The 12891-nt window shown below is 42.4% G+C and overlaps 1 protein-coding gene across 4 annotated transcripts in view; it reads left to right on the top strand.

Annotated features, from left to right (window-relative positions):
- The window catches only part of dachd (dachshund d), a 163064-nt gene that overhangs the window by 94129 nt on the left and 56044 nt on the right, over nt 1–12891 (top strand). For 3 of the 4 annotated variants that reach the window (XM_086091349.1, XM_086091346.1, XM_086091348.1), the window contains exon 3: nt 5648–5803. In XM_086091349.1, coding sequence (XP_085947475.1) covers nt 5648–5803 — 156 coding nt within the window. The remainder of the gene's footprint in view (nt 1–5647; nt 5804–12891) is intronic. The other variant, XM_086091350.1, reaches the window with a different exon arrangement.

Below are 12891 nucleotides of genomic sequence, written 5' to 3'. Positions count from 1 at the left end.
ATAAGCATTTCATACTGTTCAGTAGTTCACCGTTTAATTTCATGCAGGGAGATCCACCCATTAAATCGTCCAATAATTGGGAGTGAGCAGCCAACTGTCATGTTTGCAATGGTCGAGTTCTAATAAAGGTCCACCCAACAGGGTCAGTCTGGTTGGTGTCCGAGACACAAAACATAGGGAGCTCATTGGGCCGTTGATATCGACGCCAGGGCGATAGGGTTCCTTGAAGTCCAGGCGAACGACATTGCAGGGACCACACAGGGACCACACAACGATGCAATGGCGGCCACAGCGCGTACGCCGCTGTAGCAGAGTCGTGTGGCGGCCGCACGAAGTGGCATACTTTCTGAAAATTGCGTTTGATTGTTTGCTTTTGATCACCGGTGCAATCATCTTTTATTTCACAATCACATTTGGCTCATGCAGCCTGTGCGGTTGTACGGTCATTGGGATATGTATTCCCTTTTGACGTATAATTAGCATGTGAACGACAGCGAGAGCAGCTCTCCCTAGCCTGCCACCACTTCAAGCTGCTTTTAAAATAGATCCACCTAGCATTTTAGCATTTGCTTGTGCTGCTTGCTGTACCGTCTCGCTCCTCTTCCTCTTAGATGGCAGCTTGACATAAGGCTAGCAAGCACTGTAACTGATCTTAAATTTATCATGATGCGATGTAGCACAGTTTAAGTGGGCGCAGTACACCTAAGATGAAGAAGATTTGTGTCCTTATCGTGTTGCCACATGCGTGCGTAACCTGTTTAAGTGTCTTAATTTGCGCCCGTGGTGCACTCTTTAACAAAGCCAAAACTTTAATTTTGTTAAAAAGACAAAACCGTCTCTTGTGCAGTGGTGCGGAGATAATTTGATTTTAATTCAATTATGTGAGTTAGTTGCGGAGGGCACAGGCATCGTGGTGTTTGTCGTAAGAATGTTCTGACATTGGCGCAGGTATGGGGCAGCTAGCATGTTAATTAATGATGAAGATCCTGACAATATGCGGAGGCATGACAGCGTTAAGCCAGTCGGCTGCTGCTTCCTTTGCATATTAATAGATCCTTCATTATTATTTAATATGACAGCTGCTCCAAGGGCTACCGTCAGACCTTGTCTCTGTTATTTGCTGTTTGGTGCTCCCCGTGTGACACCGCCACGCTAGTCTCCATTAATTCTTTGACGGGTTCTGCTTTTTTTTGTTTGCTTTTGTGCTCCCAATGATTCGTACCTGTGTCTATACCAGCGTCTGAATCTAAAGGTGACTTTGGGAGACTATACGAGGCGGGATTGTTTTGTTTGCATGGTAATGAATGCAGATTAGCAACCGAGTGGAATGTTGACGTTTCAGACTTCCTGCGGCTTAATGGACTTCCCTGTCTTCCTCATTACGCCTGCCGCGTCAGCCCGCCGGTTCTGAAGATATGACAATTGATCTGTTGGAATGAAACAATTAGCAGAAGAAAGATTTTAGATTTATGCAGCGAATCGTTTAGCCAAAGACAAAGTGGTGGGCGGAGTCTCATTGATAGCTTTGCCCGCCAATCAAAAACATCTGATTCGTAGCTTCTTTTGCAGGGATTTATTTGCATTTCCAGTGTTGTTTTTTTCAGATTAATGCATTGATCAATAAGCAGCAAGGAAGTCAAGTTTCAATGTTAACTACAAAAAGTCCACACAACATTTTTGATTAGTGTAAACTATAGACAGAGGAGAGAAGTGTCCAAATTAAATTATTGATCGACAACTAATCAATCATTAAATTAATCGACAACTATTTAAAAATATTTATTAATCATTTACAGTTGTAAAAATTGTCTTATTTCAGCCTCTCAACAGTATTCTCTGATTTGTGTAGTCCTTCATAAAACCAGAACAATTATCGTTTGTGTTTAATCAAAATAAGACATTTGCAAACATCTGTGTTTTCTGACATATTTATTATGACAGGAAACACGAAACATCTCAGGAACATGTGTCCGAAAATACATAAAAAGCTATTGTTGTTTGATTTTATATCGTGTTGGCCATTGCAGACCTATTACAAAACACAAATTTCTGCGAGGCAATTTTTCAGAATAATACCAATTATGAATTGTAAATACCGAACAGACAGACAATGCCAAATTGCAGATTTAGAGTTTATTATAGCATATTGGTGGCACATGGCAACAAAGTTTGCTTAGCTAAAGATGATAATAAAGTTTGTACTGTAATTAGTCATATGTCCATTGAATTGAATTAAATTGCCATTTTTAGCTTATTTCTCTCTCTCTCTCTCTCTCTCTCTCTCTCTCTCTCTCTCTCTCTCTCTCTCTCTATATATATATATATATATATATATATATATATATATATACAGAGCTGTGTTGGCAGCCCAGAATTTTAGCTCACGGTAGCGCGCTCCCAAACCGGCGGGCGTGGGTTAGATCTCCAAGCAGCCACAGATATTAGACAGATGGACAAGGTTAAATTTAGCATATTCTGAGTTTTCATCATGGTGTTTAGGAGGAGCATTCCAACAAAGATTGTCTCTTTCAGTTTTGTACATTAAAATGCCCATTCAAGTAGTTCAGATCTCCCCGAAAATGTCTTATGGTTATCCCAGCTTGCAACTGACTGTTAACATTCGTTAAAGTACGCTACGAAAATGTATATAGTATATTTCTTAAACTTCACTTCTTTCATGCGCTTTGATGGGCATAGGTGAGAAAATGTTTGTTGTCGCTTGCTGTCTTACTAAACCAAACAAACACTAAACAAATAGCAATTAAAATATCCCAGGAAGTACTCACAAATGTTAAGGATGCACGGGCTGTGGTACAATAAAAAACATCCAAAGCGGTGAGAGGGGGCAAGGCGAGGTGTTCTCTGCACCTGATTTGTGTGGTGAATTTATCACACAAACAGCCCCGGAGGTGATTTCAATATTTACTCTGCAGTCTGTTCTGCATACGTCTCATTTGGGAAACAGTTGACTCTTGGCCATTATACACAAATGAAGGCTGACCTTCAGGCCAGGCAGAGGCTACATTCATTATGTGCACAAGTATCACCTTCTTATGGGCCTGTGACTTTTTTTCGTCTGACGCCTTTTGCATATGGAACAGCCGTCGGCAAACGAGAGGGCCATCGCTGACATGATGTATACAGTGCGTCAATATGGTCCTGGTGTATTTTAAGATGCAAACAAGCCTCTAAATTATATGCGCAAAATGACTCTCACCATCTGTCTATCAGCTGGGAAGAAGAGCGTCTTCTGCTGGGCACACACGTTGATTCCCACATCTTTCCATGCTTGCTAAAAGCCTCTCCTGAGTGTGACAGCGCAGCGGTGAAAAATGCAAAGACAAAGCTGCATATCAAGTATAAGCAATTAAAGGGCAGGTGATATACTCGATGGTAGATCTGAGCGATTTCACTAATAGGCGCTTTCTTTTGTATTTCTTTTCTTTTTTTGCCTTTTCCCAACTGTGCATCTTTGATGTTGTTGGCGAGGAGAATCCAGGGAATCTCTCGGGGACGCACGTACAGTACACGCAGGCCCGGAAGAGCTTTAGCGCTATTTGTCCCTATTGCTGGAGACAGAGACCTCATGAATAAAGATTTCAAGTCACGTTTGATTCAACCAGAAGCCCCGAAAGTGCCGCAATGACAAACACGATGCTTTATGGTCTCTGCAGTGCACACGCCATATGTGTGTCTATTATCCGCACATACTAGATCATACCAAGTCCATTTTGTTTGAGGTTCTGGACATGTTCCTCATCTGTGTTCAAAAATTGGAAGAAGAGTTTTAGGAAAATCCATATTTAGGCCCACAAAATTATCTAGTTCACTGTAGTAACTGTAGATGTTGTCTACCTCCATATTGTTTATATTTCAATTTTTTTCCCCCGATGAGTACTAATTGACATTAAATTTGTTGCAAAACCTTTATTAACTGTAATATCTTCTCACAGTGTGAAAACAATAACCACTTATTTGAAAGCAATATATTTTATCATCGACTGAGGAGGGCATCGTAAAGGCTTCATTGTTGTAAACAATTTCATACGTAAATTGTAGTGGTGCAATGGATCCCAAAAGTCACGGATCTGATCGTTTTTCGGATCAAAACTGAGACAGTCGTTGGTCATGCTAACAGGTAGCCGCTAGCCTCTTACGTCGGAGGGTTCTGCCGTGTCATACAATGACAGCGTAATTAATTAGCGATTTCTTAGCGTCCTAAATTAGCGATTGAATATGTGTTCGGGATAGCGTTGTGTTTATGTTGGTCGCAAATACAATGTCAATGAAATAAACTTCTAAGAGAAGTCAAGCTAGTGATCACGCCACGACGTGGGCGAACTTCAAAGTAATAGTGTATAAGGCTATTTGCTACGCCATCAATGTATTTGGTTTTTGGTCAACTTTATTGTGAAGTTGTGAATGCGCACTTTGTTTTTGTTTTGTTTTGTTTTTTCCCCCACCAATCAATCCGCGGGTCGGGCGTGATCCAAACTGTGGGGCCCGATCCAAACCGATTACGGATCAATGATAATCCGTTGCACCACTAGTAAAAGGATTTTTTTAATCTATCAAATTTGAGTGAACAAGAAGGTGGAGGAGTCTAAGTATTTAGGGCCAACAGTCCAGAGCAATGGAAAGTGTGGAAAATAAGTGAAAAAGCGTGTGCAGGCAGGCTAGAATGGGTGGAGAAAAGTGTCAGGTGTGATGTGTGATAGAAAAGTTTCAGCTGCACGGTGGAGCACTGATTAGCACGTCCGCCTCACAATTCTGGGGTACAGGGTTCGATTCTAGCTCCGACTTTGTAGTTTGCATGTTCTCCCCATTCCTGGGTGGGTTTATCCGGGTACTCCCACATTCCATTCATGCATGGTAGGCCACTCCAAATTGTCCGTAAGAGTGATTGTGGGTGCAAATAGTTGTTCGTCTATGTGTGCCTTGCGATTAGTTCATGGTGTACCCTGCTTCCCACCCATTGACAGCTGGGATAAGCTCCAGCATGCCCCCAAACCTCGTAAAGATAAGTGGTTTGGATTTTCGAATTTCTAGTGCTAGGACTCTAGCTCCTCCATTGAAAAAGACTCTTCTTCCATAATAACATGGTGAAATTCTGACTAGTGTTTTTTTTCCCCATTATGTCTGTTTCTTTTCTAATTGATTGGTTGATTTTGCATCTGCCCACCATGCAGATACCCATTGGCCAGTCCACCCCTGATGATTGGACATCTGAGAGTGTAATATCAAAGCACAACTCATACATTGTACACTGAAAAACCAACAATCAAACAAACAAATGCTTACATCGTATGTAGTTATTACAACTGCATCCCTTTCCCTTGAAGGCACAAATATTTCAATATGGAGGGTGAGGCACCATGGGGTGGGTGTAGCCTTAATCACAATCATATGATACCATCATCATGACAGCCTGCTGTGAAGATATCCTCTGTCACCACATGAAAAAGCACATGCCTATTCCCCGTGGGGTATAAAATTATTCATTCTTCTACTCTTTCAAAAGTCCTCCTTTTGTCATTCATTTGCTCAAGCAGGTTTTTTACATCCCCTGGCAGACTTGTGGCACTATGGCTAAACAGTCTGTACGCTTCCTGTCCCCCCTATCCCCCCCCCCCCCCCCCCCTTCAAGGTCTGACGGCGGCAGCGGCGGCGGCTGCCAATGCGGCCATCGCAGAAGCCATGAAGGTCAAGAAGATCAAGTTGGAGGCTATGGGCGGCTACCATACCAACGCCAACCACCACCACGGGGCCGATGGTGAGAATGGAGACCTCAGCTCCGGCGTCGGTGAGGACGCATATACTGCTGTTATAAGCACAGTAATTATCAGAAAAAAAGATTGCGATATATTTCACGAACATAACGTAAAATTATTGTATTTTCAACATGTAATATTGCATTTGGCTTGCTAGCTAGCTAACATACTAACGAACACGTTACACGATAATTAACTCTTGCGGGCTGACATTGATAACTCGCTAGCTACAATATGTAACTAACAACAGCATTAGCTGTATGCACAAGTAGTAATGGGCTAACATTGGTTTCCATTGGATATTTTTGTGGGCTCTGTCTTTAACAAGCTAACTATGTGGTTAGCTACATTGCACAGAGCTAGCTGATGACAGTTTTGATTGGACATTGTTGTGGCTTGCATCATCTTACAGGTTTCCCAACTTACAAGCTGTCATTTGATTGATTTTTTTTTTATATTGTCGAGTCTGTGTTAATAGTTCGTGAACTAACTAATTGCATTTTTTATGCATATTTTTGAGAGGCTGTCATTCATAGATAGATAAATAACAACAAACTAAGGACAGTTTTAACTGCATTTTTCTTTGTTTTTGTTTGTTTGTTTTTGGGGGTTTTTTTTGGGGGGGGTTGTCTGATTTTCTTCTAAATCCTAAAATCCATTGAAAACATATACAATTTTAGAATTATTTTATTTTATTTTATTAGTAGTAGTGAAATACTAATGTTGGCTAATTTGAACTAGCTGCAAAGCTTTTTCAGGATCGGTCTTGTTTTCCTCACCTGACATAGGAGATTGTTGTGTTGAAAGTGAGAAAAAAAAACACAACACTCTTGAAGGCTAAGTGAATCTGTGAACACAATTTCCCAAAGCTATCAGCCTTTTAACAAGGCCTAATTGAATTGCTGTGAGAGCTTTGGGTTTTTTTCTTTTTTCTTCTTCACTCCTCTCGCTATGCGCCATTCCAATTAATTATTAGCCCTAAAATGCAGAAGGATTTTCATGATATCACACAGAAGCACTTAGTGTATTAAAGAGAACGATAATAGAGCAGATCCACGAGCCCGTTTCGAATTATAAACCAAATGTATTCCCTGTAGCTTTGGCTGCTAAATGGAAGCTTTTGGATTCACTTACTGCAACTCCTGAATACATTTCACCGGTAACACTTGACACCACACACGAAAACAGGATGTGTTCCCGAAGCTGATTTTAACAATGCGGAATGCATAAAGCGTGAGGTCATCGCTCCGAGAGAATGGAGTGTGTAAAAAAAGAAAGACGGAAGAGAATAGGAGCGCGCGAGGTCACGGAAATAAAGATAAATGTGAGCACCAACAGCAAGGCTGCGGCAATGGAGCTAATAAGAAACTCTTTTATCTTTTTACAATTTAAATGGTAACCTTGAGCCCGGCCACGACGCGCTAGAATCGTAATTCTAGCCGGCGAAGGGCGGGAGCGGCTCTCAGGTGCGTCCAGCATTAGCTTGTGAGTGAAATATATGGTGGCGGCGCCTCTCGGCCCCATCCACAATCAATTGGATTCTTTTTCCTTTAATATTTACCCGCCGCAATGAGACCATGCTCGTCTGCATGGTGATGAACAGTCTGCCAGTGGCGTTTGAAGGTGACCTGTCAGTGAGTATGGACAAATCTCTCGCTCGCAGAAATGTAGAAAATAAATCATTAGCTCGACAGGGCCACTCTACAACCCCCCAGCGCACAACTCCTCCTCATCTCGCCCCTGCTCTCACTCACTCTCGGCGGATTTAAATCAGCTCAGATTTATGATTTGAATTAATGCTTCGTTTGGTCAAAGGAATGGTCTCGGAGACAAATGATGTTTGGTACTGAAAACCATCCTCATATTGATTACCGGGTGTTGCAGCAATCTCGTGTTTATATCAAGCACTCGCCTGTGACAGGGGTGGCCAGCAGGAGTCATCCTGATAATATGCTGCAGAGTTATTGCTTCGTTTCTTCATCCCTCCCCACCTTTGGATTCTATTTAATACCAGTAAAGACACCAAAATATCAACTTGTGTGATAACGATTCAGCAACTATTTGAAAATGTCTAATTAACCTTTTCCACTACATGCTCTTGATACAGCTTTGCTCACCACTGATATACGTACAAAACCCGACTCTACTACAGTATGTACCTGGATAATTTGTCTACCTGGATATCATACTCTTGCCTTACCTACCTACCCTACTATATAATGTCCTAGTTCCTAATTGCAAGTTCATATTTTTGGACAAATCTACACCAGGGTTTCCCCTAGTGCTTTATAGGCCTGATGGTCCGCCAAGCTTTTCTTGCCAGGCTAGTCGTCAGGCCGCAACTGTTTTTTACAAATATGCCGTCTTTGGGGGTCTACCTCCCAACTCCTCCTACCTACCTACCCACCCACCCCTCCCTCCATTCTCTACCTACCTACCCTGTCCTTAACTTCTGACCTATCTACCTACCTTCATACCTTCCTCCTTACGTGCAATTCACACTGACTGCGGAAGGAATAGAAAGCATTTGAGTCTGCGTGTCAATTCACACCAGCTGCAGTGCCAGACTCCACATATGGATTTTCATGAAGCTGAAAAAAGTACACAAGCCACACAGGAAGTCAGGTGTCGGCATCAAGGTAGATCCGGTATATTTCTAAATAAAGCTGCTTTTTAATTGTTTTTTTGGAAGGGAAGCTAGCTAACTACATAGCTTGACGTGAATCGGACATTTAAAAGACAAAAAACAAGCTCAGAATGAATTAAACGTGAAAAAATAACATTTAAACACAAAATGTGCTTACCTATGGCAGGAGAGCCATGGTAGAAGTCCCAGAAATTTACCAAAAGCATATCGATGTGACAACAGGCAAGTGTGGCTATTGTTTACCAGTAGCGCTCTATATAACGGTTGTTATCGCGTGAACTCAACTCTCCAACGTGAACCCCCGTGATTTTGTGGTCTGGCGGGTGCAGATTTCCGGACACGTACAGCTCATGCAACTGTTTCAGTGTGAATTGCAGTCCGTGTGGATGCCGTACAAAAACCCCTCCGCAGTCGGTGTGAATCGGGCGTTAGCCTGCCATCTCCCATACCTACCTACCTACCAAACTTCTTACTCTACCCTACTAACCTACATACCTCTAACCTCTTTACGCTACTTAACTACCAACTCTATCCACCATCTTATCTATCTCGTTGGATTACCTTAAGTGCCTTTAAAAGTACCTAACGTTATCCCAGTTACCTAACAACCAATTCTACCCTACTGTACATACCCAACCTATGTACCTTCTCCACCTTTATCCCTTATATACCTACCGAGCGACCAAGCTTTACCTTACCTAGCTCCCACTCTACCTTCAAAATGTTTAAAACAGGATATATGTACGGTATATGTGACCAGCCATGACACTGATATAATTGGACTGCATGGTTCTATTAAATCCCAAACCTCTTAGCTACAGGTGCCTCCTCTGAGTGTTTGTGTGCGGCGGCTGAAAGCTGAGCCAGCCTGTGAAGGACACTCTGTTCCGTTTGTAGAGTTGGATCGGCCGTCGCTGTCTTTGTGTTGATGTAAATTGAACAGCCTAATGTTTCTCCCTTGCATTAAATATTCATCTCAATTAGAGTTTCCTGTTTGCATCAATGTTATTAATTATAAGAAAAGGAAAAACAGCCGGTTCCACTCTTAAACCAAACTAGGCGAACATCCTGAGCGAGAGGGGAAATAGTTTTGAATGTTGGGAAAATGTGATGAGAGACAAAGAAATGAAATTTGTTTTATGGGGTTGCCTGTTAAGAGCACCCCCCCCCCTCCCAGAGCAAACTGTGGATTGTTCCTGCGCCTCTCAGGAAATGCCACAATTACAGATCACAGACCAAGCAAAACACGTGTGGCGCTGGGCCTTGAGGGGGATAAACAGCCCCCGCCACCCACTACCCCCCCCCCCCCCCCCCATCCCTCCTCTGCGCACTGACCCCAGCCACAACCTTCATTACTGGGAGAGAAAATACTGTCCGCTGCCCACTAACAAACACCTGCCAATTTCATGAGAAGGAATTGTTTTTTTTTCTTTCTTCTCTAGCGTGGAAGGAAAATAAAGTGTTTCACAGTAAGAGGAGTGGGAGGTAAAGATAACAATGTTCAACCTCTCCTCCTTTATTATTTTACCAAAATCTATCCATCCGTCTTTCAACCCCCCCAACTGCGCTCCCCACTCCCAGCCATCTCTTCGGCCACTGGGTGCTTGCCACGCCACTCGTCCGACTCGTCACCACGCAGCTCTAATGGAGCTGAAATCCCGCTCATAATTAGATATGGGAATTCTGACTGTCATCAGCCAGATGATGCCACCAAGCAAAGAAACACAAGTGGGGAGAAGACTGCTGAAATGCACCGCTTCCTAATCTACTTCTGAGCAGTGGAGACTCAGTCGGCGTCCATACTTATTTTACAAAACAATTTAATTGCACACGCCAGGCTCAAACAAACATCCCTCCACAACAGTGGAATTTCAAGAAAAATCTCAAACCACATCAAAACATATTTGCAGCTTCTTGGTGGCGCTATAAGCCTTTTTTCACACAGAGCTCCTGCAAAATATCTACACCAGAGCTGACATAGAAGATGGACCATTAGCTTTTTAAATAGAACTCAGCGAAGAGGGATATAAATGCATCTGTGTGACATGGCATCCAGCAATCATATATTTACATTAGATGGCATCAATGCCATTGTTGTTATGAACACATATTGTCAAACAGTGGCAATTATTTTCAACACAACTGAGCTGGAGAACAGACTGCTGGGTGTTAATCTTCACACCCCTGACGTAGTGTGCTATATCATGAGTCCATGTCATACCCAAAAGTGACCTGGGAAAAAAGGCAGAAAAATGATGGCCAATCAGAAACTAAAGAAAGTAATTTGTGGAAAAGTCTGGGTCAAAAGCAGGAATTTGATGAGTGATATTGTGGTGGCTCACAAAATGAGATGATTTAATTTGGTAATTTAATTGTCTTGAAGTAATATGTTTTGGAATCTGTCCATTTGCTGTAAAACTTGCCGATACCAAAGAGGGAAGGAGTGGCACTATTGCGGAGTAAAATCAACACAAGTCTCTGACATCACTGTACAGTTTGACCCAAAGGTGAATTCACTCATTGTTCATTATTTCCTAATGGAAAAATTGGTGTTTAATTGGACCAGTGTCCTAAAACCGATTTGTTCGACCACAGCGGTTCCGCTGCGGTGTCGACATGGTAGCCTACTTGGAAATCCGAAATCACCGCCTGCTCGGTTGGCGTTGTCCACGTACCTGGAGCGCTGCCTTCATGCAATTTGAGGGTAAAAAGGCAAGACAAGGAGGAAGCATCATTCTCTCCGTTCCAGGGTCATCAGGCAAATTTCTGGCAGCCCCACCCTCATGCTTGCATGCTAGCACATTTGTGTGTGTGTGTCTGTGTGCATGAGAAAAGGGGGGCTCTGGCCCCTGAGAGCGCTCTGTGAGGAGACCACAGCTGTACACTCCCAGCAGCTAATTGGTCCTTATCTAGCTGTCCCATTCATCTTCATTTTTTACCAATTACTGAGCATTATCTGTGTTCTCTGTTGGGTTTGGGACTTAATCCTTTTTGGTTAAGCTGACGCTACAGCTTGCAAATTTCAAATAGAAAGGATGAAGACGGAGCATAAAGGAATGGAGGGCTGCTGGGGAGGGCAGAAGTCACGCTAAATCTAAACTAGAAAGTTCCCATTATCTTCGGTCGGTCGATAAAGAATGGCATCGCATGAAGGAGAAATGGAAGAGATCAATTATCGGCGTTTATAATTCAAGTTTGCAAACACTGCAGCCGCATTGATTAGGTTATTCTCGTTGCCGTCGCCGTTATTGACTTGTTAAAACCATATTTTCTCATCATCATCATGTCTGCGGTCACAGATAAAACAGCGCTTTAAGGGGAATCATTAATTATTTAAGGTGCACGGCGAGGCCTGAGTCATTGTCTTTGGCCCGCAAACAGCACGTAGCCTAGCGCGCGCCGCTCGTCCAGAAGGTACATCAAGACACGGCAATCTGGGGCAGTTAGCCTTAATTTTGCGAGATCAATGCATAACCGGGCCCCTCCCGATATGGGGTCCGTGCTTGGTGACGCCGCAAAGATGCCCAGAGCGCGCGTAGAGAGAAAGCGCTAATTACCTGAATGTTTACCGCTCTGCTGGAAAGCACTTTGGATCATATCAGCCAGTCAATTTGCAGCCGAATGCTAAATAAGATACAAGGCTAGCAGTGTTTATGAATGAACATGCGTGTAAATGACTTTGTTATCCGTTGAAAACCTTTCCCAACCTTAGAGCAGCGCTTATTTTACATGACAAAAAGATCTGATGGCATGTCACCCAACAAAAAAGTAGATACATAGGATAATTATGTACCTTATGTCATCTAGAGGGATCATTTAATTGTTCCTTGATTGATCATTGCTGGCCTAGAATGCAAATTTCCGTGTTCTCTGTGTTTTATTGTCATACATTAACAAGTATTTCCATTGGCTTCCCAGAAGTGTCCACAAACGCTTACTTCAGTGACAGCTTGTGCCGCCATTTTATTGTGCAGAAGGATGCAAACTCACAAATGACCTAATCACTTTATGATAAACTGAGTGCTGACAACCAAGATTCATATTCTCAGTTGCTAATCATCAATAAAGGACCAATATCATGAGCCTGTTTGATTCCCACATGTCATAATCGAGTAACTAAATAAGCCATTAGCCAATGAATTATGATAAATTTGTTGTCAGTGATTCTCAGTGCGTTATGTGTACCTCTAGTGGTACAAGACACGTGAAAGAATCTGATTTTTTTTAAATAACACAAAGCAAATTAAATATGTTTAAATAGAACCAATGAAAATATCCGATCAACCAATGGATAGAAAATGAAAGGAGATACAAATTAAGTTAAAACGGAATATGTTTGCAAAAGCCTTCTGGGTAACTGCGCATTTAAACGTTATACACCATAGCAGGCTGTGACGGCAAGACGTAGAGGTGACAAAACTAAACCATCAAGAGCTCTATCAAACTATCTTAGCTCTGGTGTGCAAAGAAAAG

This window comes from Leptonotus elevatus, chromosome 12 (assembly GCF_054856555.1).
Source record: "Leptonotus elevatus isolate MCC_2025b chromosome 12, RoL_Lele_1.0, whole genome shotgun sequence".
Classification (NCBI taxonomy): Eukaryota; Metazoa; Chordata; class Actinopteri; order Syngnathiformes; family Syngnathidae; genus Leptonotus; species Leptonotus elevatus.
Note: the sequence above shows the minus strand (reverse complement) of the source record. Positions and strands in the feature narration are given on the sequence as shown.